Here is a 26,454-nt window from a genome sequence, read left to right on the forward strand (position 1 = left end):
AAGAAGGGGGAATTTTTTTTAAATATACTCTTAAAGTAAGTTAGTGTGCATATTATACTTACCCTATATCATTGATTAAATATACTAAATTTAATCAATGCCTATATAGTGCGTACGAATCGGATGGCTTGAATCGTAATTGATTAACCAAACACTGTTTATGATGCGTTGTTGAAACAATGGTATAGCTGGTAAAAAATTAATTCCGTACTCCATATTATAATTATTCACAGAGTTCCTAATACCTTCTAGATTTACATTTTACCCGTAACAACATTTATTTTAAATTTCCAGTCACAATATTATTTGATTAAAATGATTTTTAAAATACTTTTAACCATTGTTCTTCGCCATGTAAGTTATAATAATGCTTCACAGACACCTACGTTTCTAGTCCACGTTATGTTTCTAGTATTTTTTAATTTTTTTCTGTCTTATGAATTACAATGGTATTTTAATGTTTGGATAGAATAAAATGTACCTACATGATATACGAATGAATCACTAAAATAGCGTAATGCAATAATCTAAAAAGGAAGAATAGTTAAATAATAATAATATTAATAATAAAATAAACAATTGGTGACAATATAAAGTACCCACGGTTAATAGATTTTGAATATTATGAAAACAAGAAAATTTACGGGTGAAAATCCAATGTCTTAATTATTTCAAATGTTTGTAAAAATTAATTAGACGTTCCAGTACTTTTTTTTTTGATTGTAAGAAAATTAAAGGGGAATCTTGTATAGAAGTTTCAAATCTTAGATATATAATATAGTTATTTTTTTATGAATATCTAACTTGAAATAATTTGCCAATATTCGTGAATTTGATGAATTAAGGTAACATATTAACTTCAGACGTTAATAAAAAATTATTGTGTATTTACATTCAACTTATTTATTAATTTCCACTAACAATAACTTATGAGAAACATTGTATTACATTTTCAAGTTATTGAAAGGAGCAAAGAATGTCGTACCGTTAATTATTAAAAAAAAATAATAAACTAGAATTTTTCTTATGCCGTCACAATATTTAATAATAATAATAAACATTCTGCATTTCGGTGAAATCATGTATCTACTGTTTTAGTTCGACTAAAAAACCATCTATTTTTTGAAAACGGGTCATGCATAAAATAAACACTCATAATGAATCATATTATGAATATGCAAATGCATTAAGGTTCGAACTGGAATTGCTTGACTACTGTAGTATAAAATACAGAATATTATGGTTTTTGACTAGATTGTTAGCAACAATTTTCATTATACACTGAAAACACTGTTTTAAATTATCACTTTATTGTCTTAATTTGCATTTTTAACTAATAACATTTATTATGAATACTATAGTATTTCTATTTACTATAGTAATCATAGTTAATGTTAATAAGTAAAATTTAAATGAATATTGTATCAAAGATATTTTTCAGGATTGAATAAGCAAGGAAATTATGACTGAATAATAAACCATCTTTAGATCTGTAAAATGTTATGTATAATTCAATGGTACTTGGAATACAAATTTAAACGGCAGAGAATAAATATGCAACAAATAGTCCAAATGTGTAATTTTTTAGATATTATATTGTAGAACAAAAGATTTCTTATTGTTAACAAAAATTCTATAGATCAATGAAATGCATTGTTTTATGAAATATGAATAAACGGAAAATTAGCAGTAGTAAGCACAACAAATTTAATGTGATGATCTTTAAAAGTCCCATTTTTTTAAAAAAAATATTATTGGCAAGCACAATAAGAATTATTGTTTTTATAAAAAATTTTTTTTAAGTTGTTGAACAGGGCCAATGTAATATAGAGGACAAATATCCAAGATAATTTTAGTAGTTGTCAATTTTTTAATTTGATAATTTATCAAAAACAAAATTTCCATAAAAGTGTTGTGACATTACTACTGAAATTGAAACCGCACTATATTTCAGTTTGGTTCAATTTATTATTTAATTTTTTTTTATATTATTTCAATTTTCCCATTTTTTTGTTGGTTTTTTTTTTTAATTACATTTTTTTTATGCGCTCAATTTTTTACTCATACAAAGTTTTTAATTTTCCCACTGTATAAAAAAATTGGATATTAATGAAAAAGAAATTTTTAAATGAATATTTGTATAAAATGTAATAATGAAGAAAACGTCATGATAGGCGCAACTATTCTTTCTTCACTTGGGTCTGTTGTGCTTGGTGGGCCTGAAGCACAGCAACAGCCTCTTCTACTTTGTTCTTCAAAGATTCGTGATGTTCCAACATGTGAAGCAAATCTGAATTGTCTATCTCCAACAACATACCAGTGATCTTACCAGTCAATTCCGGATACATACGCTACAATAATTGAATAATTTAATATATATAAGTCATTAATTAAATTACTACATGTATAAATTAAAATTTTACCTGAATGAGAGGGAAAAGCCTCTCTCCCAACATCTGTTTTTGATCTTCCGGCTTAGCGGTGGCCAACATTGTTGCAGTAAGTGGTTCTTGTCCATGTACATGTACAGCTGCTTGTACTGGTGCAGGGGGTTGACCAGGTTGTGCTTGTCCCATGCCTTGAGCTTGACCAGGAGGATTACGCATATTAGCTGTATATTTATATCCAGAGCCTGTACCACGTGCTCCAGGAACACGTACACCTCCAGCAGCAACAGCACCTGGCATTTGTTGTTGAGCTGTGCTAATGGGTCTAGCATTTCTATCCACCATGGCATTTCTAGCCAATGCAGCTTGTTGACCAGCTGGTACAGGAGCTCGAGCTCCAATGTTTCGATACTGTGTAGCCATATTTGGATAACCTAAAAAATATTTTATAAATTATAATAACAAATGTAAAGAAATATATTTTAATTCAGATAATATGTATACGATCCATCACAATGGTGTATATGCAAATAATGACCAAACACTATCCAAGAATAGAAAAAAATAAAATCAACTTTAGATGCAATATTATATTAATTATATGCAAAAAGTACCAGCAGCAGCAGCTTGCGGTGTTCCAGCCCTAACTTGTGGTTGGGAAGCCCATCTTGGTTGTGGACGAATTTGAGTCATTTGAGTAGGTCCATAGAAACGCTGTGGCTGAGGAATAGTAGGTACGAAGTAACCACTTGAAGCACCAGGTTGATATATCTATAATTCAAATATTTAATTACTAATCTAGAATCCTACACATTGAACCATTTAAAATAAAAAAACTATTATCGACTTACTGGGCCAATGGATTGCATTCTCATATTAGTATTGCGTTGTAAATATTGGGAGTCTAAATGGGCTTTACGATCTTCTTTGCGTTGAGCTAATGCAACATATAATGGTTTAGTACCAACAATACGACCATTCATATCTGTTACTGCTTTAGTAGCTTCTTCTGGAGATGAAAAACATACAAAACCAAACCCTTTACTACGGCCATCATCCATCATGACCTAAAAATAATTTTAATATAATATCAACAAAAATTTTGTTATGGTGGTTTAAGACAAGTTGGTTAGCCAAGTTAGCGCTACTTTTAAGACATTTTAATAGGGAGCACGGTCATCAAATTTAAATTTTTAACTATTTACCTTAGCACTTGTAATAGTTCCAAAGACACTAAATTCTTTGCGTAAACGTTCATCATCAATTGTGTCATCCAAATTTTTCACATACAAATTAACTCCTTGGTATCTATTCATACGTTCAATTTTATACTGTTCGAACTTGCGTTTCAATTCTTGTTGGCGTTCAGCTTTCTTTTGAGCACGACCTACATAATAAGTCTAATATATGTCGTTTTATTAATATTCTTGCCATATATCATATTTTCTAAATAATTATTTTGTACCAACCTTTCCTTCTGGACTTTCTTTGCCATGTAATTCAGTTACTGCTTTTTCAGCTTCTTCTGGATCTTCAAAAGCCACAAATCCAAAACCTCTAGAACTTCCATCGTCTCTAAACATGACCTAAAATTTTATATAAATATATATTTATATATATATTCAACAAATAAACTAAAATGCGTTATAATAACCTTGAAGCTAGTAATCGATCCATATTTTTCAAACATCTCAAACAACTCTTTGTCATTGACATTTTCATCTATATTCTTAATGTAAACATTTGTGTAAAGTTTAGCCTTTTGACCCAATTCCTTTTCACGATCTTTCCTGCCAACAAATCGACCAACAAATACTTTTTTTCCATTGAGCAACATGCCATTAACTTTTTCAATTGATTGAGTGGCAGATTGTTCCATTTCAAAATGAACAAAGCCATAGCCCTTTGATTGACCAGTCTCATCTTGAGCAACCTATTCAAGTTTAAAATAAATACAATTATTTAAAAATAATTAAGATACCTAATTGCTATTATCAAATACACTTTTTATTTATCAAATATAATTAATATTTTTATCAATTTCTTTAAATTTAATTTGTTTTCAATTAATATGTATTTTAAAGGATTTATGTTTTTTTGTAATTAAAAATATAACATACAATTTAACTGATCCAACGATAATTGATTATCAATACTTTTACAATGATTACCTACCCTTAGCTCAATAATTTTAAGTACATAAGAAAAATCACTTACCTTACAACTCAATATGTTTCCAAAAGCAGAAAATGTGTCATACATGGCTTTATTATCAATACTCCTATCTAGGTTTTTGATGAACACATTGCCTACACCAGATTTTCTAAGAGAAGGATCTCTTTGAGACCACATAATTCTCATAGGACGTCCTTTAAGAATATCAAAGTTCATGGTGTCCAAAGCACGCTCAGCTACAAAAAAAAAAAAGTTACAATATAAATTAGTAAGTAGTAAATTAATCAAAAATATTTCTATCTCAAAAAACTAATTTGTCAGTACCTACATACCATAAAATTGTATGTTAAATAATAGGTTCTTAATGTTCTTATAAAATATATATTATATAATTTAATTATAATTTTTTCACATAATATATTAGGTACAATAACTATGATAATTATTGCATACCCAGGATTATTCCTTTGAGGGGAAGGGCTGATAATTTGTTGTATAGTGGAGATTGAACCATATTTTGGTATCTAAGAGAATGTAGTAAGTTACTTTAATGGTACCAACAAATGTGTGGTATTTCACTCGTTGCGTATGTATCATAAGTTCTAATAAATAGAAATATGGTCATACTATTATACTTTTCAATGGACTATTCTAAAATATCTATTTATTAACTATGCTAAACAGTAAACAATGATCAAATAACTTTCACATGACATCAAACATGTTGCTGAACAACCCTAAGGATGTCACAATCGGTGTTGGAACATAGTTAACGTGATAAATTATTAAATTCAAGTAAATTTTCAAATATCAGATTAATGTTTTCAGCACTATGTTTCAGGTATATGCTTGTCTCTTTGATTTCAATCATCATATACATTTTTATAAATACCTATCTAAGTACCTAAATGTTCAAATATCAGATTAATGTTTTCAGCATTATGTTTCAGGTATATGCTTGTCTCTTTGATTTCAATCATCATATAAATTATTATAAATACCTATCTAAGTACCTAAATGTTCAAATATCAGATTAATGTTTTCAGCATTATGTTTCAGGTATATGCTTGTCTCTTTGATTTTAATCATCATATAAATTTTTATAAATACCTATCTAAGTACCTAAATGTTCAAATATGAGATTACATGTTTTCCGCACTATGTTTCAGGTATATGCTTGTCTCTTTAAATTCAATCATTATATAATTTATTACCTATATCTACGTAAAAGTTTAAAATCAGATTCATATTTGCAGCATTATGTTTCAGACATATGCTTGTCTCTTTGTAATCATCATTAAAAGTAATCTACTTAATTAAGTCTGAAGTTCAAGTGCTTAGAGTATTAGTTAAATTGAACTTTCTAAATAATTAAATACATATAGTAGACCTGCCTATAAATATTATATTATGAAATACATAATTTTGAAATGTTTCAGTCATAGGTATCTAATTAATTATTAACATATCAGATTTGAGTTAACATCAAATTTATTCAGACATATGCTTGTCTCGTTAAAATCATCATTAATATTAATAAAGTAGGTACCTACTCAAATAGTTTATATTATGTTAAGTACCTAAAATTCAATATTTTAATGAATTGCTCATTATTAAATATTGTATTTCATAATTACAATTTAACTGTACCTACCTATATCAAAATATATACCTAGGTAGGTATAGGAATTATAATAGTAGTAATAAAAATCATTTAGACTGTCACAGATTATTTATTTTTATTATTAGTGTTCTTCTTTATATATTAAATAAAACTTGTTTTAATTATTTATTAGTTATCAATATGTAAATACCTATTGATTGTTATTTATTAAGTAATTAAATATAGTAAGTACCCAAGTATATTGATTAATAAACCAAATGATACATATTATATAGTACCCATCATATTGTATATAAGAAGTATTAAGTTTATTATAATAGAATACATAAAATGATTTTTTTTATTATGCTTTAAAAAATAATATAAGAGTTGGTATATTGGTACCTTATCTAATTTGTATGATTTGAGCATGCTAATCAACAATACTTACCTACTTATTTAAAAATGAAATTTATGGTAAGATAAAAGGTATTGCTATTGCATCAAGGGCATAATATTCAATGTATGGATATAACACACTAGGTATAGTACATTTTCCATTGGAACAAATCAAATTTTTATCTGCAACAAGCTACCAACAGAATTTAAAAGAGACGTGAGATTTCAATCTAATCGCAGTTGACACCGCTCGGGATCCTAAAATGATGATCTAACTTTTTGATCGGAAGGTGGGCAGTCAATGGGCGGTATGGCCGTATGGTTTATCATGTTTTATCAGTAGGTATATGATCTATAAAAAAAAAAAATAGGTAGATATTCTCGATAATTTTTTTTATCGAGTCACACCTGAAAAAAAATATGAACCATTAGACAACTCGACCGCGTAGAATCCGAGGTGTGCGAATTATTTGTCACACTTCGACAGTTAGTGTCAAAAGACGTAAGCACGTGATGAGCGTTGGTTGTTCCGGTGGAAACCACCCCGCCATCATTGCCATTTGCCGTTGGCCGTTGACGGCCACCAGGTGAACAAACGGTGTTAGATGAGTGGAGGGGGAGGGGGTAGGGAGAAAAAACATGACAAACGCATGGCGCCATGGCCACGTAAAACACGAACATACCTATTTCAACTACAGAGACTTACGTGCAGCACCTGACCCCTCCTCGACCTCCCCCCCACAACAAACTGTAATGCTGGACAGTGGAAAATCAGGAAAAAAACAGTTTCCTAAGATTTTGCCAACGATAAAAAAAAAACCACACGTGGCATAAGTACGGGGCGGTTTCGATGGGTTGGTGGGAGGGGGGGGGGGAAATTCGGAGAAAACAAAATTCCTCGGGACGGCTTTGAGAAATCGGTCACGAACCGATCGCGGCCGCCACGTACGACGTTTAAATAAAATATGCAATAAAAAAAAGCTCACCGTCCGCCATGTTTTGGAAGTTGACATAGGCGTATCCCAGCGATCTCCTGGTGATCATGTCGCGACACACGCGGATCGACAGGACAGCACCGACCGTGCTGAATTTCTCAAACAGCATAGCTTCGGTCACGTCCGAATGCAGGTCTCCAACGTACAACGAAGCCATCTCGTTGTTTCGGTTGCTGCGTCAAATTTAGAGTCGATGAAGTGAAAATAATAACTACGGCAAAACGCGCGCGATATACTTTTTCTTTCGGATTTTGCGCGTAGACAAAATAATTATAATTTTTTTTATGTTTTATGTAATTTTTCCTTTTTTTTTTAGTTAATTTAGTTTATTTTATAATTTTTTTGGGGTTTTTTAATTTATTTGAATTAAAAAACTACACTATTCCTCATGGGTTGTGTTTCGTAGACACGTACGACACAACCTCATGTATTGAAAAGAAAAATTGGAGAAAAAAACGAACGCACTGAGCTACCACTACGAGATGACGCGTAGGTCTCCCGTCGACGTCCCCCTCCACACAGAAGGGTGAAGTTGTGCGCATGCGTATTGATTCTGCGACCATCGAACGTACCTTCGACCAAGGTTGCGGTAGTCAGGTTTGCCTCTTCCGACCGACAAAAAATATCATTCGAAATTCGAATTTTATTCCCACCAAAACAGCTCTGGTAAAGATTTTTTGTTATAGACACTAGAGTATTAGACTGTCATTATGACAAATTTAGTTTGATGTTAATTATTGTTTTGCCATCGCAATGAAAATAATTGAAGATATAAACATAAATTGTATTTCAATTTATTTTAATCTAGTGAAAAATAAAATACTTTATTCGTCGTATTTTATGTGTAAAATACGCATTTATTGTAAACTGAATATTATTATAAAAATCAATATTAACACTATTTCGCTGTCTAGTATAATAATGATTATTATATAGAATTTCATACTATCGTAACAAAATGTAAAAAATATAATCTAACTCAAAATAATCTGCACATTTTTACGTATTTTGTCAAGATTTGAACTTTAAATAATTAAAAAAAAAATCGTACGTATGGAATATGAATCTTTAATATTTATCAACTGCTATTATAACAACTTATATAACTAGTCATAAGGATTTTTGTATTAAATTGTCATGCTTTTTGAATCGACGAATACAATTTTATTGACATTTATAAAATAAAAAACTATTTCTATAAATAACTTTAAATAAGTCGAAATATTTTGAAAATTTAATCATATATAAAAAGTTATAAAATTAACATTAGATGAAAATTTTAAGTAGGTACCTGCATTTATTAGTTCTTGAATAACAACAAAATAAGCAAATCATTGCATGAAAAGTAAACAATTGAATATTCAATTTCTAGCTTCAAAAGCTCGTAAAAAATTAATTAGTCTTTTCAGTAAATTTTTTTTTTTGTTGAATGTAGGAATACTTAAGGGGAATCTTATATTCAATTTTCAAAGTTTAGATATAAATAGACAATTTTTATGAATATGTAACTCAAAATAATTTGCAATTTTTTTTATTTTAATGAATTTTGTCAACATTTTTTTTTAACTTCTACCACAAACTTTTGTGGAACGTATTACATTTACAAGTCTTATGATCGACCAAAAAATATTGTATCGACAATAGTTAAAAAAAAAAACCATACATTTTGAAATTTTAATTTTTTAAAAAATATTATAGCGTATAGAAATTGCTAATTTAAACATTCAGTGAAAATTTCATCCATATTCTGTTATTTTTATATAGTTAAACTAAAAAACAAAATAGATTTTTTTTGAAAAACTGGTTTTGCATAATAATGTCCGATATTCCTTAATTTTTTAACCAAACTATTGGACATTTTTTACTTTTGACCCCTGGCCTCCAAAGTACCAACTAGATTCACTTTCTTACCAGAAAAGATTTTTATACACATCATTGTAAAATCAAAACATTTATTGCTCCGTTCAGAATCTAAAAGTAACATTTAAGTATTACAGGTGTACTTATACATAATATTACATTTAATTCTAGCTGTTTGATTGATTTTGTTTTTTATAATCTTTGTTACCGCTTTACTGTATTTGTTGTTTATAAAAAGTTCACTAAATTAAAAACAACATTTTTCACTAACTATTTAGAATGATAAATTTTTTTAGGTGGTTAATATCTACTTCAAGATTGGATAGAAAAATAAATAATTGGTTTAGTTTTATATGTAAATTAACAATGCAATATGAAACAAAATGGTTTATAAATAAGTAATAGTAATAATATTCATACATAACATTTGTTTACTTCAACACCACTAACAATAAAATGATAAATATTATATTTAATAATTTAATTTTCGCCATAGACTTATTATTTAATTATTTTATTAATATGTTTATGATTTTCACCAACATATCAACAATAAACAGTTACCGCCCCCAAGTTCCACCTGGGAGTGCCCACCCTCTTCTTCCCAAAATACAAACTTGTAGCATAGAGTTTATTGTATACAAAATAATAGATCTGTAATAAAATAATATTGAATGCAATTAAATAATAAAACTAATGATTTGTCAAATAACTTTGTTTTTATTCAATACAAATTACATAATATTTCATTTTTTTTTTTTACCTTGTTTAGAACATTTGTTATTAAAATAACAATTATAATTGTTTTGACATATAAGGTCCATCCAAGTGGTATCCAAGTTTTTTATAATAGTTTCTAGTACCAACACCTAAAAAAATGGATATATAATAATTAGTGGGTATTTGTTAACAATTTATATAGATAAGTAGGAGTATAACAAAAACAACTGTGTATTATTTTGGAGGAAGTAATTGAGAAATTGATGGGACAAGGCATGTGATGAAGATGGGGTATGATGCAGAATTGCAGCGTATAGATTCAAATACTTAAAATTGGTGGTACAAAGAATGGAGGTTTTGAGGATGGCGATCAAGAAAAAAGTACAATGTGTGGATGGATGAAGTGGAGAGAAGCGTTAGGTATTTTGTAAGACGATGCCGTTGAGATATAAGGTAGTTGTGAGGCTAGTAATGTATGGATTAGAATGTTAGGCAGTGGAGTCCACTGTCATAAATTACACCTTCTAATATTTTAATAATATGGCATTTTCTGATATACAGATATATAATATTAAGCGCATAGCATATCAGACAATTAATAATAGGTTGTCTTTGATGTAACTTTGACCGCTAACATTGATTATAACTACCAGTATCAATGTCGCTATTCATTATCATTTTAAATATAACCAAACCTGAAATAACAGCTATTTTGGTAGACTTGTGTTCGTATAAAGATATTCTTTCAGCTTCTTCCATTAATAGCATTCCAAATCCTTGATGCTGAAATTTGGTTGGATCTCTTGATCGAACAGGAACTACACTACCGTACACATGTAGTTCTCGTATGATTGAAACTCTTCCTTTTAACTCGGGTCTATAAATAATATGTACAATAAAATAATGTATAAAGTTCCCAAAAATGAAATAAAATTCAAATATATTTATACCTAAACGAATCTGTACACTTGCGCAATCTTAATAAACCGATTAAAATGTCTTGTTCAGGGTCTTCATACGATAAAAATGTTTCCCACCCATTGTTTGCAACATAATCTCTGCGTATCAATTCAATCTAAAATATGATTAATAATAATAACATTACAAATAATATACCAACCACATACTATTAAGTATTAACTATGTATTATGAAGAATAATTAAGAACAGTAAAAAATAATTAATCATTTAGTAAACATTTAATTTTTAATTTTTATTTAGTTTGCTAAGTACTAACATAATTGTTATGTAATAAATTATATTATAATATACTTCAAATGGGCGAATTTTATTATGTATTTCTTGAATTCCAACTTCCCTAGTTCGAACATCACGACATTGTAAGTTAAGATCTTTCATTCTTGCTAAGGCCAGTTCTCGTAAATTCCCATGTTCAACTCCAGATCTATGAAAATAAAATATAAATTATATATATGACAAATAAAAAAAATCCGAAAATTAATATTAGTTAGATTTTATGTATACATACGTAACTAATGGCATTGGAATATCTCTTTGAACTCTATACACACGCGTCCACGGAGGAATAAGACTTAATATGTGAGCAATTAAATCTACTAATTCAGATGGTGAATAACTCCGGTATCGTCCACTACGCCACAGCTCATATAAACCAGTGCCTCTCATTACAAGAGTAGGGTAAATTTTTAAACCATCAACTCGAAAAGCTGGATTTTCAAAAAATTCCTGAACATTAATAAATATAGATAAAATAAAACAATTAGGTAAATAATATTATTTAACTTATTTATATTTTTAATTTATACCTTAAACTGTTGAAGGTCTCTTTCTAGATCTACATTAGGTAAATCAGGCATCATATGTGATACAATTTTAAAACCACAATCTTTAGCAAGATTAAATGTTTCACATACTGCTTTAACTGTATGACCTCTGTTAGTGTCTCGTGCAACATCTTCAAACACAGACTGAACACCAATCTCTAATCGTGTACAACCATAGTTTAACATGTCAGTCAAATGTCTATTCAAACAATAATCTGGTCGAGTTTCAATTGTTATGCCAATACATTTTACATTACTTCTTTCTGAGTATCTAAGTAAAAACAATAAATTAACATAAAATATTGTTCAAAATAAAAATGTATTATAGTTTAATACATACTTGACAGCTTCTCGAACATTAGAGCTGGTATGACCCGATAAAGCATCATGCAAGTTCCTGATGAAATAATCCCGGTAGTCTTCGGGTAAACTCATAAATGTACCTCCCATTACTATGAACTCAACCTTATCAACATTATGGCCTAATTGTTTAAGCTATAAACAAACAATAAATAATTTACTATAATTATAATTTTTAAGTATTAAAATTTAGTATAAATCTTAAAAAAGTACAATTAATGGTAAAATACACTGTTTATAATTATTTTATAGTTCAATTTAAAAGTTTATAAGACACATGATAGTAGATACTCATTATAATATACATTTTGTAAAAAATAAAGATCTTCTTAAAATTTAAAAAAAAATACAAACATACATTTTTGAGTAATTGTTTGTTATTGCCCTGTCACACCCCTACCACAGCAACATATACAATTTATCACCCTGTCACTAGGTTGACTATTTGTTGTACTAATTTATAATAATTTTATTAATATCTCATAATTACACATAAAATAATAAGACGGTTTTATAAATATCCCTAAATGTCAGGCATTGTATTTGCTTTAATGATATATTTTTGTTGTAAAAATGTAATGCAAATATTACATTTTGAGAAAAATAACTCATTAAAATACATTTGTAACAATATTTTATAATTAGTTAATAGAGTTTGTAAGATAAGTACCCATTACCCACTTTAAATTATACAGGACTACAATGTAACGACAAATTGACAAAATAACAAGCCTGGATTAAGGGGGGGGGGGCACGTCCTCGGGGCCCACTTATGTAAAGGGCACATAATCTTCTCGGCTTAAAATTACTTTGAGCTGTACTAATTTGTACTTTTTATAGTGCCTACAAGAATTTTTTTTTTTGAACTAACAGGCGTTGGGTCTTGAACTCTTGTCACCCGCCTACCATGTTTAAGGTGTTTACCACTACGGGCATGGTAAGTGGCCAGGTTTATAGGACATATAACAACATTGTAATAAAATATCTATTAATTTTCAAAGCAAATGCAATGATATTTTACAAGCGGTAAATTTGTTGAAAAGCTTAAAAAATGTTGTTTCATGTTTAAGAGATTCGAATGATCTATGAATGTAGAGTTGGGAAGTTATGCTTCCAAATAAGCAATACATGCAAAGATGAAAATAAAATAAAAATCATAAATAAATTTTTTGACGGTAACAATAAGGGTTTAACTATACTTAGTGATAATGATAAATTTCTGGTTGAAACACATCATGTAATAATTGCTAGATTTTCTCAGAACTAACAATAGAATAAATGCATATAGTGTGTGTTGAACACTTTTTATTCTTAACTATAGATTACATGTTGCGTCTACTAATGATGTTGAGGAAAGTGTTAATAAATTCATTAGTGTATATAAAAATGATTTTGATGATTCAATCAAATATGAAGTAGTACATTTCAAGCAGTTTTGGGATCAGTTAAAACAAATATTGAATGGAAGAGATGTACTCAAGATATTTGAATGGATGACCGAACGTAATATTATTAATATTTTCCCTAACATTCATATTCCTATAAGAATATATTTTACCATTCCTGTTGCTAATTGTACTGCAGAAAGAGCATTTTCAAAGTTGGTCAGAATTAAAAATAAAAATAGATCAACACAAACACAAAATAATCTGTTATCTTTAATGATATTGTCTACAGAAAATGATATTCTACAACATTTAAGCTTTGATAAGACATTAGAAGCATTTGCTACACAAAAAGCTAGAAAAAAGACTTTCACATAAAATACTAGTATTAATTTATAGTATATGTATTATAAAAAAAATAATGTTTCTAATGTTTTTATTATACTTAATTAAAAAGGTTTAAAAAATTAATTTTTTTCACGACCATATCTTGGCTCCTGGGCCCCTGAAGGTTTTAATCCGGCCTTGTAAAATACTAACATGGTTAAAATATAATAAAATAAAATTTCAAATATTATAAACAGACAAATAGTATTAACCTTTTTTCCTTAAATTGATTACATACTATATAGACTAACCTAAATGCAAGATAGGTACCATAGAAATATCAAAACTTTAGATTTTAGATTAGGCAAAGACACATGACGTAAGGTTGCCTGGTGGTGAGTTGATAAATAATTGTATATTATGGTCCAGTGGCAGGGCAACAACAAACAAGTATCCATTTCCGAAACAATTCTTCTTAACAGTGTGTTTAAAATTTTTAATTTCATAATAGTAGAAAACTAATAACCGTAGAATACTTTTCTAATAATGTCCATGCATAAATATTTAATATTGAACAAATAAGTAGTTTTTATATTATACAACTAAAGTTTAGATGAGCTGGAAAATATATTTCGGAGTTACCTTTTTACATTTCATTGATCTTATCTAAATTCTTATGTCATAAATAAAAAATGTATTTGTTCAATAAAAAAATTAATTAAATCTAGTCTTGAGTGTAAAAAATTGTAACAAATGTAGTGTTATATTTATTTCAATTTATAAACAATTATTTTTTTAATTTTTTTTTTAATTCAATTAACTTAGAATGATTTGCATACATCAAAAAATGTAAATTGCATACTACGATTAAATTAATAAAATTTCATAATATATAGGTACCTGTTCAACTCTATGGCGGGTTTGAACATATGGATTATAATGTGCTCGAATAGCTCTCATTGAAGTAGGTTCGTAACCAGTATATGACTGTGTAGAATATTCAAAATCAGAATCTGGACCACCGGGACAGTATACACATATATTTCCAGTCATATTTATGTGAGGACAACGATGTGGCTTACACATAACTGCAACAATTGCTACCTACATGATTGTAAATTAACAAAATATACAAGTATAAATAAAAAGTATTTATTTAAATTTAGGTAATTAATAATTATATTTTCACACTCACTCCACTAGCTGTTCTAACAGGTTTTGCTTTCAACTTTGGATACAATAATTTTTTCGCATCATTGGGAACAGCTGAAATAATATCAACGAGTCGGGGAGATGATTTCAGTCCATATTTTGATGATATTTGAGATTTTAACTTATTTAAGTTTACATCTCTGTTTTCCTTTTGCGCAATCAACAATTTCTGAATAATTTCAGCAACTGTAGAAACCATTCGTTCTTCATGGCTTAATTTGGATATGTTTTCTAAAACAATTTTAAAAATGAAATAAAATTGATCATTCATAAAAATACATAAATATATTTTTAATTTACACTTAACTTTGCATTATTTAGCATTTAAACACTTTAATTTACCCAGCTTAAGCAACTTAAACAAATTATTATATATTTTAAATTAATATCAAGGTAATCTAGAAGATAACCGTGATTAATATGAAAGCAATTGAATAAAAGTGTGCAATAAAATTAGTCAAAAAACCTTTAAAATACCAACTATTTTAAAGAATATTATTGATAGAATGAAACTACGAAAGTAAGACAAGTATAATATTATAAGCTCAAGTAGCTAATTATATTGAAGTATTTAAGTTTTTTACTCACCATCTACTTCAGACATGTTGAAATTATAGTAAATTGTAAACTCATAACCAAATACTCTATATTATAATAAATGAATAAAGAGTATTAATTTAATACTAATGTCGTAACTCCTGAAGTCGTGAGTCGTGACCACGATTTAAGATAGGTACTATCTTATAAATTGGAATAGTATCAACCGAACTCCGCTTCTGATAACGTCCCGAAATGAGTCGCAAGATTAAACGGCCACAGGTTGCGCTGCGTACGCTAGGGCTGCTTACTTTGTCTTATTCTGTGCTTTAACCCGCGTAGTATTATAGGGATTATTCGTGTTTTTGCGTTTTTAGGAAAATAAGTATATATATTACGTTATTTTTATCCATGACCCCGTTTAAATTTTACAGCTTGTATGATTATGCATTTGTACATGTGCATAATATGATTAATATGTCGGATATGTGTATATTTCATAAACATTCAAATTTCAAGTAATCAACATTCTTAAGAAACAAATTTGAGTGTAAGTTTGTAACGACACCTACTTCTAAAAAGTAACTTTACTCGTCATTAAGAGATTAATGTAATTAAATTAATTTACTCATTACTCAAATAAAATTGTAATGAAATTACTTTACTTTTCAAATAGAAAAGTAACTCATTACTTTCTCGTTACAAAAAAAAAAAAATATTTTATTTTTAAAAATGTCTTGGCAATCATCATTCTGCAGGTAATAATGTAACTAGAAATACAATACCTATTTTTAAAAAGGTGTAAATAGGTACTAGAATTTGAAAAATATGTACAAAAATAATGTGCAGTTTGTACATATTTACATAACAATAGTAATTACTATTATGAGTTATGCTTATGACTATTAAAAAATAGTACTAATTAATTGTATCTACTTATCAATGGCGATTAATCATTATAGGTATAGTTAAGTGTATTATGTATTTATACCACAAACTCACAATATAAACCTTAGGTGTGTGAAAATTAAATTCTAATACATATAGAACGCCATAAGAACTTATTAAATTATAAAAATAAACCGTTTATAAATGCCGAAATATGGCTATAATGATTTAGGTATAAAATTACAATGTAAATATTTTGATTTTTTTGAATTTTCAGAAAAATAATGTTACATTCTAATGTAAATTCTAAGTAAAGTAATAATTAATAAGTATATTTTTCAAAGTGAACAAGTTTAGCACAACACTAAATTCTTTATAAAACCTGTATAGTTAATAGGAGCGTATACAACTTGATAGTCAACGCATATGAATTCATAGGAAACGTTCTGCAAAGGTACCTAGTACTACCTACCTATTTAGAGGAATCAAATTAATTAATAAATGTCATTAACTGTTCTCGTGATTTACGGTGCAATTCGACGAGTCGATTGTCAAAACCATTGAAAACTGAATTGTGGCGAGTTAAAATTAGAAGTATATAAATATTAGAATGGTAAACATAATAATATAATACCCGCCACATTGTAGACTAAAATTTTTTTTTCAATTCGCAACAGGTACCTAGGTACTCGATAATTCAAAACTGTAACGCGTTATTCTATAGAAATTACTTATCAAAAGTAATTTTAATTACATTTTCGTTACTTGGAAATAATTCTAATGAAATTACGTAACGTGTTACAAGCAAAGTAACGCGTTACTTTCGTTACGTTAGTACGTTACTACTCAAGACCCAACACTGAATGTATAACTTAGTATAATTATCTTTGAAAATGGTTTTACAAAAATAGAAACTAAATTATGTAATATTAGATGCAGTGTTTATTATACTTGGATCATTTTTACAAATTGTTTATACCTACTGACAGATCAATAGTAATTAGTAATTAGGGCCCGGATTTATATGCAAATGCATGTTCTTCTACAATTCACCTAGAATAATTTTGATTATAAATGTCGACGTTTCGTAATGTGTAGATTCTATGGTTCAATTTTTTTTTTTTGCATATTTTTGCATATTTGAATGAAAATGCATATTTATTGAACATTTATTGATAGTTGCATAAATGTTGCATATTCTACAATTCATAGAATTTACGTCTATAAAGATACCTACTGTCGATTATAATTTATAAATAACACATTATACATCGATAAGTTCATATGTCAATCGACATCATCGTTATCGACGGCCGACGAATGACGACAAATATTGGATTTTCTAATGGTAAATTTATTATTACCTAAACACGTTCACATTAGATAACTACAGTATAGTATAAACCAAAATGAAGCGAAGTGTATTGAAAACGCACGTAGTTTGATTACTAATTACTGTAACATTTTCAAATCATCTAAGCCCCATACTGCACCCATTACCATGGACATATTATCCTTAGTACACAGAGTTATAACTCAAAAACTATTCTCTCGATTTACGATATAGATTCATCGAAATTCTCCAATAAATATTTGGTGAATAATGAAAAATAAAAAAGGGTCGTTCACTCGTTCCTATTTAAAAAAAAAAAAACAAAAGTTTGATATTGTCACAGGATCATCCTTAAGTGGTTCAATAAACCTCAAGTATTCAAAATATCAAATATGGTCTTCAAGTGAATTTAAAAATTCCAAAAGTCAGAACTTAATACATGCATTTGAATACGTGCATAATGTAAGTATCTATAAAAATAGAGTGAGCATACTTAAAATATCACCCTGCAGTATATAACTAACAACTTCAGTTGAGTGTAGAGAATAATGAAGTAATAATTCATTTTTTGCAGGTTACCTTTCAACCAACAACAAAATGGACTTTCTCTCAGAGGTCATCCAAAGAGATATTACACATTTTTTTGGTCGTCTCCAAACTGATGATCAAAACAAAAATAGGCTAGACGATTTGCCTAGGTACTAGGATTAACACGCGCAGAACGCCGAAGACTAAATGTAATTTAAATCTCAAATAATATAAGGATGCCAACTGGCAATAATATTATCCGAGCATTAACACGATTGATAATACATGCGCAAATGTGCAATAATTACTCTGTTCTAGGATCACCGTTGATTACGAAGCAACATTTCACGTGTACCTATATTATGACGGAAAGCCGATGGTCTTAAAGTAATAATTTGGCGTCTAGAAAACGTGGAGATGGCCGCCGCGTTTCCAACTGCCACTCCCGAGGATCATAGATGGACTGGAATATCGTTGGATATTGTGGTGAAGTTACTTTTTACACTCGTCACGGAGGTAGGATGTATTATAGGAATATGGGATTATTTGAAGCAATTGCTTCCATGTCTACAATGAGTGGGTGGCATAAGCGGAAATTAGGGGGGGGGGTTAAGTTCAGATATCTCATATTAACTCCCCAAAGCAACAGATGACTTTTTAATTGTATATGGAACCGAAGCTCCCCGCTCTGCACATTGTTGTTAATAATGTTATCCCCTCCCCTGAAATCGTAATGGATTTCCGCCAGCTTTGGACTGTATCATCGTAGAAACCTCAAGTCCTCAACATACATTTCATGACAAATATTATAATTTATATTATAATATGTTACCGAGTTTAGAGATAGCCCTCTGCGACTGACTTTTTATACTTTGGTGTATAATGAAGGGGATGGGTGGTAAACATGTTTGCAACATACAATTTGCTTCAGACTCAAAAAGTTCACGCCGCCTTGCGTATGTGGCGTATCCAGCTCACTTCCCTATAGTCATATTTTTACCGCATACCCTCCAAATGTATACAATGTCACGGGGACTTACAGCCGTATATCGCGGAGACATAAACAATAAATATTTTATAATTACCTATTTGTAATTTTCAATGCTTATAACAAACGGTATTCAGTATAGATATCTGCTGGCGATTATCAAAAAAATTATAATAAATTAATTACATTCGAGACAATTTAATTAAACAGTACTAATAGTAATAATTATAACTTGTGTGTCTGATACGGTCATAACAGGGGGTGCAAGAGAATACAATGTATTTTTTTATTTATGATAAGGTTTTTAGTTTTTACCATTATTGTTGCATTTGCCCGAGTGAAAAAAAGCGAGCGCATACCGACGATTATTTTTAGCAATACATCGTCGGTTATATAATATATTATTGAACGTTTTAGACAATATGGACTGGGAATGGGGACTAGAACAACACTAACGAGTACAAGTAGAAAATAGAAATTTAAACTTTCGACAGTATTATATAGGTGTTTGAAACTAGGTTTTTCATTTTGTTACAAATCTGCAAATGTTATCTGCGTGATTGGCACATAGAGGATGTTGAAAATTTTTTTCGGAAAACTTAAAGATAAGACATGCTTGGTTCATTGTTATATAACCACGATACCTTGGTATATCTTAAACCATACATGGTTATAATGCGGAAAATAATTTACACAAATGATACGACATATTTCTTATAATATCAGTGTTATATTATAGTTTCAATGAATGTCAAAATTATACAATATAATATATGTGACTTAATCCAAACAATATAATATAGGGATGTTAATTGATAACATTCTAAGTACACATAATATTATGTACGCGTGTGTGTTTATAACTGAATTGCTATTGTTAATGATATAATAACACAAAATATTACACTCAGAAAAAAAAATCATAACTACATACATTTATTGCGAACTAAATGACCTTTTATCTAATAAACATAATATTTAAGCTACATATGCGTCCGTCCGGAACTATGTGAACGATGAAAAAAAGTTTATACACGAAAAATTGGTCCATTTACACATCATAAATATCTAAAAATAAAATATTTTATACCCATATATAGTGTTTATATATATATATTTTTTTTTAAATTTTTTTTTTTTAAATATCATTTTATTAAATTTTAATCACTTAATCAAATTCTTTAATCGTTTGTCGTTTTTTCTAACATTTATCATATTATACTTGGTTATTAGGAATCAATAATATAGTATAATAATAATATAATAATATGTAATATTTTTTAATATTTTTTTTTTTTTTTTGTAATCTATAACAACACATTTGTATAAAGCAAAAACATTGAAATTATGCGACTAAACTAAAAAAAAAAAATAAATAAATAAAAAGCGTTCAAGTAAAAAACAAAATATGTATATACCGCCGACCGGGCATTTTACAATATTGGTACATAATAGTTGGTATATAATAATAATATGTATTCGTCGTTACACTTAGGTGCGGGTGTGTTTGATGGGCAGCGGGTGGTGGTGGGTTCGGTGAACGGAAATCGTGGATGTAGAAGTCAACGAGTCGGTACTAATGGTACCTATACCTATACAATTTCGGTCGTACCACCGAACCATAATTATTATAATTAGTGGATGGAAATAATAATGCAGGAATACAACTTGGGCTCGGAGGATATAATATTATATTTATATCGTCTGTTCGCCAATAAACGATGATTCGATATAATAATATGTGCAAGTGTGTGATTTGAAGAAAATTATCTAATATTGGACCGATATATTTATGTATTTAAAATATAGCGAAATAGATGTCGATGAGGCGTTGTATATATTATAATATATAACTGCAGAAAAACATAAAGCAAAGAAGAAACTATAAAACGATGAGGGGGGGTGAGTTGTGGACGAGTGTTGTTCGGCGGGAGGGTATATATCGATTCAGTTACCACGTGAACGGACCGCGGTATAAAAGGCGCAGCACGCAAGTAACCGGAATGCCCGTCATCATCATCGGTACATTATATAATATTTTGTATAAGTTACAATGCGCACGTCGCACGAAAAATCATAATATTATATTATATAATAGTGTATGAGTATAATAGTAGGTAGTGACAATAATGCAATAATAAAAAAAAGAATCAACTAATTTTCCGTAAAAAAAAATAATAATAAGACTCGATGAGAATTAAAGAAGAGGTAGGTGGTAGAACGGAGCGTGAGGCCATTATTTAATTATACACAAATATTATATTATTATACACATTATATTATGTAGCGCGCGCGGACGACGAACGAGTGCATGTGAGTGTGCGAGAATTCTTATTTATTATCAAAAACGATTTTTGACACGATTTGTTTCCGAAAAATAAAACAAAATTTAGGTACACAAAAATGTCGGTCAATGTAAAAATTAGGGGTACATTGGCATTTCGTCTATAATATAATTTAACGAATAAAACCAGTTGCGTAACGATACGCAATAAAATAATTATTTCATATTTCGCGCATTATGCGAAAGACGCGGATGTAGTGTTTGTGTGTTGTGTGCTCGTTTATCGGTTTATCGTCGTCTCGACCCCGCTGGTCGAAAACGTTTTCGATTTGAAATAATTTGTTTCCCAAAAATACAAATTATCTCTCCCGATTGTCACACAGCAGTGTTGTGGGGGTGCGCGCCAATATAATAACAATATGTACATAATATTATTATAATGTCCGTTTTTCTAGTCTCGGGGGCCGAGGATCCCGTCCGAAGGGGTTTATTTCGGGCCCCGCGAAGACACGAAACGGTAGAAAAAATTAAGTTTAAAAACGTTTTGCCCATACATTAGTCGTACGGGTATATGACATAGGTAATACTATTATGATATCGCGTATTGTCGTTTTGCAACGTTCGACAATAAAATAATAATAATAATAATAATAATAATTTAAGAAAAGAGCGAATACAATTATCGAAACGGTACGTAATAATAGTAAAATAATCATAATAATAAATAATATAAACGCGACGACCGCGGCGACGTTAGTATGGAAAAACCGCGGCGACGGCGTCGGCGATGGTGCACGACGAGGAGGACGATGGCGCGGCGGCGGAGGCGTCGGCTGCAGCGGAGGCGTTTTGGTCAGAGCGTCGGCTTCTTCAGCAACCGTTTCTGCCGGCAATCGTACACGCGGCGGCAGAAGAATATCAGATCGGACGGCGCACCGTCGCCGGGCAGCTGTCTGGCCCGCGGGTTGGCCTCGCGCAACGGCGGCACCACCGCCTTGCACAGCACCAAGTTCTCTTGTACCGACTTCATGTGCTTCCGGTGCCTGCGACGTGCCGAAAACAGAAAAACAACAATATAGTTAGTTTATTAGCAATTGCAATTATTAATACAATATTAAATTTCAGTCACAATAATCGAAATCGACGGTAGATAATAACATAATACTTAATCATATGCTGAACTGACAACACATCGTTGGGGGGGAGGGGGAGGCTATGTATATTATTTTCCTATACGTTTTCAGTTTTGTCCAAACATCTTATACCGTATAAAGTGTAAACGCGGATCTACATTATCATTTTAACAATTATATTTTCAAAATACAAAGATAATATTATAGCATATAATGTAACGGAAGTACATAACTCGAGACAATTTTTTTTTTTTTTTTTGGGGAGGGGAATGTAAAAATTGTCATCCACGTACTTGATATATCATATCAAAGTATAATTATTATCGTATAGTTACGTATAAGAGAGTTTGGCCTCTGGTATATTTGTGTATACCGCGGTGAGAGGGGGGGGGGTCGACTTTTTAAAAAAATGGTGATAGACAAGCATTGCGCAATAGACGCACGTGTAATATCGTTAAATCGGTCACGATATCATAATATATGATACAGTCGTTTTGCTTTTATACGTGGATTTTAATACAACACTCGGCAATTATACATAAATGTTTTGTAATATATTATACGATTTTGCTGAATAAAAATCATATTTCCCCTCTTATTATTCGGCATTTTTACAGTTCGGACGATCGCGGAGTGTTAAGTCACGATTTTTGCCGATCCACTCCTATTTTCACTTTTAAATCCTTAATATATTATAAATTATAATGAACATTTGAATAAATTATATAATACGAATATTATTGCGGTTACGGCTGCTACTTTGTGTTCGACGTGCTTTATTATAATATTATCATTGTGCGTTGTTTGAAAAGACTTCGAGGAAATACAAAATTCTTGTTTACACAAATGTAAACACTGTAGTAGTTTCAATAAGTAGATACTCGTTCGATCTTCTTGAAAACACGTGTCTCACGCAAGAAACAACCGTCTTGTATACATATCATAAGCAAAGGAAAGTGTACATCGTACACAAGTGTTGTCCCTATCGTGTCAGTTGATCGGTTCCGAGTTGACGTTCGTATTAACATGGGCGCCCTCGAATTCCCCACAGACCCAAAGGCGACCTTTTCGCACTTGAATTCTGGTGGGAATTGTAGTGTTCTGTGCGCATATTATTACGAGTACCTTCACGATACTGGACAAGGCGGCGCAGATACCTTCGCGAGCGGACAGGCGCACAGGTGGCTGTCCTGTGTGACCTACCTATCTATTATAACTCGCGTGAAAAACAAATAATCGTATGTTTTGCATAATATTATATATATTACACGAAATGGACGAATTCAAGTCGATCGTATACGCGCCATTGTGGCTTTATTTCAGGGGCATCATTATAGGGAGACGCAAGTGCAGTGTGCGTTCCTCTTTATAGTTTACTGCAAATTCGTTGTTGCGAAACTTATAAACGGACGCTTTTATAACACGAACGATGGACAATAACATTTTGGTGGTTTTAGACTTTTAGTCAATGATAACTGCAGAGATAATTTTTTTTGAATTTCAATTCTTCGCTTATATAACTATAGAATTTCCTTTTGATTGATCGTTTTTAAGAAATATACCTACTCGGGGCTATTCGTTTTTATACGTATCAAAATAAAAGCAATATGTATGACCATTTCGTAATAAATTTAAAACCTATTTTTCGATCAGCTCTGATTATAGTTAGGACAGTTAGGTTATTTAAATTTGGTAAATTTTTTTTGGCATTTCACGTAAAATGCTGTGATCTTGCGTTATTTGATCTAATACATGTCAACGACGAGAGACACCGCATTGAAAATGAGAAATATTATCTCGACTAATATTCTATTATTGTATTATTACGTTGTGACCTACTGAATAACGAGTGTTGTCCGATTATGTACACGAGTAATACACGGCTATAAGGTAAAGTGTTTTTTTTAAGACTAAGGTATTGAATTGTATATACAAGTTTACTTAGCTTGTATTTGAACTTTTTAAAATAAACGCACAGCGAACGGCACGCGTGAATTCGTTGGTTTTGGATTTTTTTTAATTTCCACTGACATTTTCGATTTTCTATATATACATATATTATGTGAGCCTCTGTGCCGATGTATATGTCATGTACGAATTCAGTCGAGTTAACGGCGGGGCGCGGCGGCTCGCTCGACACAATTTATTTCCACTGACATTTTCAATTTTCTATATAATATAATAATATGAGCTATACCAACAGCCTGTGGCATAATATAATGTGCACACACACATAGAGGTCGGTGTATACGAAAATGTTCGGAAAAGCGAGCCAAGTCCACCCTCGTATAGTCGTATTATATATATATATATATATATAAATAGGACGTACTTTTGCAGTAGATGACCGTTTTGCAGGGTTCGCAAAGGGTGCTGGAAACCCCGAAATCAAAAAACAATTAATAGGATTAGGCGTGCAGCCATTTGGTTCTCGATCAGTCGCCCCGCGGCCAACGCCGCCGCTGCAGCATATATATTTATATATAGTGACGAAAAGTGATTTTGTTATTATTACTATTATTTCTCGTCGTTGGCAATGTCGCGTGCGAGGTTATAACATTATTATTATTATTATGCGCTAGTGTAGTACTACCCACCCGTAAACGATCGTAAACACGAATATAATAATATGTATACCAAAAAAACCGAACAAATTATTATTATTGCGTTCGATGTGCGCGTCGAAATGTACTGGGCGACGTATTTAAATTGGCTACAGGCATAAGCGTAAATAGTGTTTGAAATTTGGGGCGGGGGGGGGGGGGCTGTAGCTATCAGGACTCAATACTCTTATGATTAGTGAAATCATTAGTTTTTGAGAGGGCTATAGACATTCTAGGGGATCTAAGCCTCCCAGCCCCCCGCCTATGGGCTACAGGTATTATAGGTACAACACTGCACACTCGCGGATTTGCTGTACAAGTCATTTTTTTTTTGTTTTTGTTTTTGACAATGGCCAACTCCTTGCATGCATTCACGTTTGTGCAGTGACGTAACCGGGTAAAATTATTTAATCACCAAAATCGAAACCATATAACACCCATATAAGAGTAATCGTTTGTTTTTACACTGAAAGTCTTAAAACTCATTTCATGGCACTTAGAGACAACATAAGGCAATAGACATTGCCAAAACAATACTGGTCAAACGATATATGACAACATTTTGATAACGGAGACTCGAATTGCCAAATAAGTTACCAATAAACAGTTTATTTATTACACTATAGTCCATACATACCTACCTATAATAATATTATAGTTTTATATGTTGTATTTTACCTAATTTTTTAATTTTTGCTGTAATAGTTCTATGCTATGTTAATCTATTGTATTTCAAAGTATTGCAGCCTAACACGATATAAATAAATAAAGAGACAAATCATAGCATAGGTACCTCTTACCCGCTATCGTGGTTTCGTGAATCGTGTGAAATTATAATATTAAGTAGGTAGATACAGGAGAATTTGCAAAAAAATGTGCTATAATACTTGTTTTAAAAAAATAACGTGACAATAATCCTGTAATCATAATTC

The 26,454-nt window shown here is 30.4% G+C and overlaps 3 protein-coding genes, 1 long non-coding RNA gene and 1 other non-coding gene across 6 annotated transcripts in view; all 5 read right to left on the bottom strand.

Moving 5' to 3' along the window:
* Positions 1-1,483: 1,483 nt before the first annotated feature.
* LOC132950107 (polyadenylate-binding protein 4-like) lies at positions 1,484-8,038 on the bottom strand. The gene is made up of 9 exons (XM_061021336.1): positions 7,551-8,038; positions 4,605-4,798; positions 4,042-4,320; positions 3,857-3,973; positions 3,593-3,787; positions 3,239-3,454; positions 3,002-3,158; positions 2,424-2,821; positions 1,484-2,351 (listed from the first exon to the last, which is right to left on the bottom strand). The coding sequence occupies exons 1-9, from the start codon at positions 7,714-7,716 to the stop codon at positions 2,181-2,183; spliced, it is 1,893 nt and encodes a 630-aa protein (XP_060877319.1). The 5' UTR covers positions 7,717-8,038; the 3' UTR covers positions 1,484-2,180.
* On the bottom strand, positions 5,361-7,544 carry LOC132950109 (uncharacterized). The gene is made up of 2 exons (XR_009665182.1): positions 6,841-7,544; positions 5,361-6,757 (listed from the first exon to the last, which is right to left on the bottom strand). It is a non-coding gene; the product is annotated as an uncharacterized LOC132950109 (long non-coding RNA).
* On the bottom strand, positions 6,027-6,095 carry LOC132951523 (small nucleolar RNA SNORD27). The gene has a single exon (XR_009665349.1). It is a non-coding gene; the product is annotated as a small nucleolar RNA SNORD27 (small nucleolar RNA).
* A 1,817-nt stretch (positions 8,039-9,855) lies between the features above and the next one.
* LOC132950300 (elongator complex protein 3) lies at positions 9,856-15,971 on the bottom strand. Of its 2 annotated transcripts, XM_061021698.1 has the most exons (11): positions 15,817-15,971; positions 15,212-15,459; positions 14,917-15,120; positions 12,285-12,439; positions 11,927-12,215; positions 11,629-11,846; positions 11,412-11,544; positions 11,090-11,214; positions 10,835-11,016; positions 10,183-10,288; positions 9,856-10,073 (listed from the first exon to the last, which is right to left on the bottom strand). In XM_061021698.1, exons 1-10 carry the CDS (start codon positions 15,830-15,832, stop codon positions 10,215-10,217), a joined length of 1,644 nt encoding a protein of 547 aa, XP_060877681.1. In that variant the 5' UTR covers positions 15,833-15,971; the 3' UTR covers positions 9,856-10,073; positions 10,183-10,214. The 2 variants fall into 2 exon arrangements, with proteins under 2 accessions (XP_060877681.1, XP_060877680.1); XM_061021697.1 differs by lacking the exon at positions 9,856-10,073 and having other exon boundaries at positions 10,106-10,288.
* A 4,229-nt stretch (positions 15,972-20,200) lies between these two features.
* Positions 20,201-26,454, bottom strand: part of LOC132950804 (uncharacterized) — a 130,244-nt gene continuing 123,990 nt past the window's right edge. The window contains exon 9 of the mRNA XM_061022378.1: positions 20,201-22,829. Coding sequence (XP_060878361.1) covers positions 22,640-22,829 — 190 coding nt within the window. The 3' untranslated portion in view covers positions 20,201-22,639. The remainder of the gene's footprint in view (positions 22,830-26,454) is intronic.

This window comes from Metopolophium dirhodum, chromosome 8 (assembly GCF_019925205.1).
Source record: "Metopolophium dirhodum isolate CAU chromosome 8, ASM1992520v1, whole genome shotgun sequence".
NCBI classification, from domain to species: Eukaryota; Metazoa; Arthropoda; class Insecta; order Hemiptera; family Aphididae; genus Metopolophium; species Metopolophium dirhodum.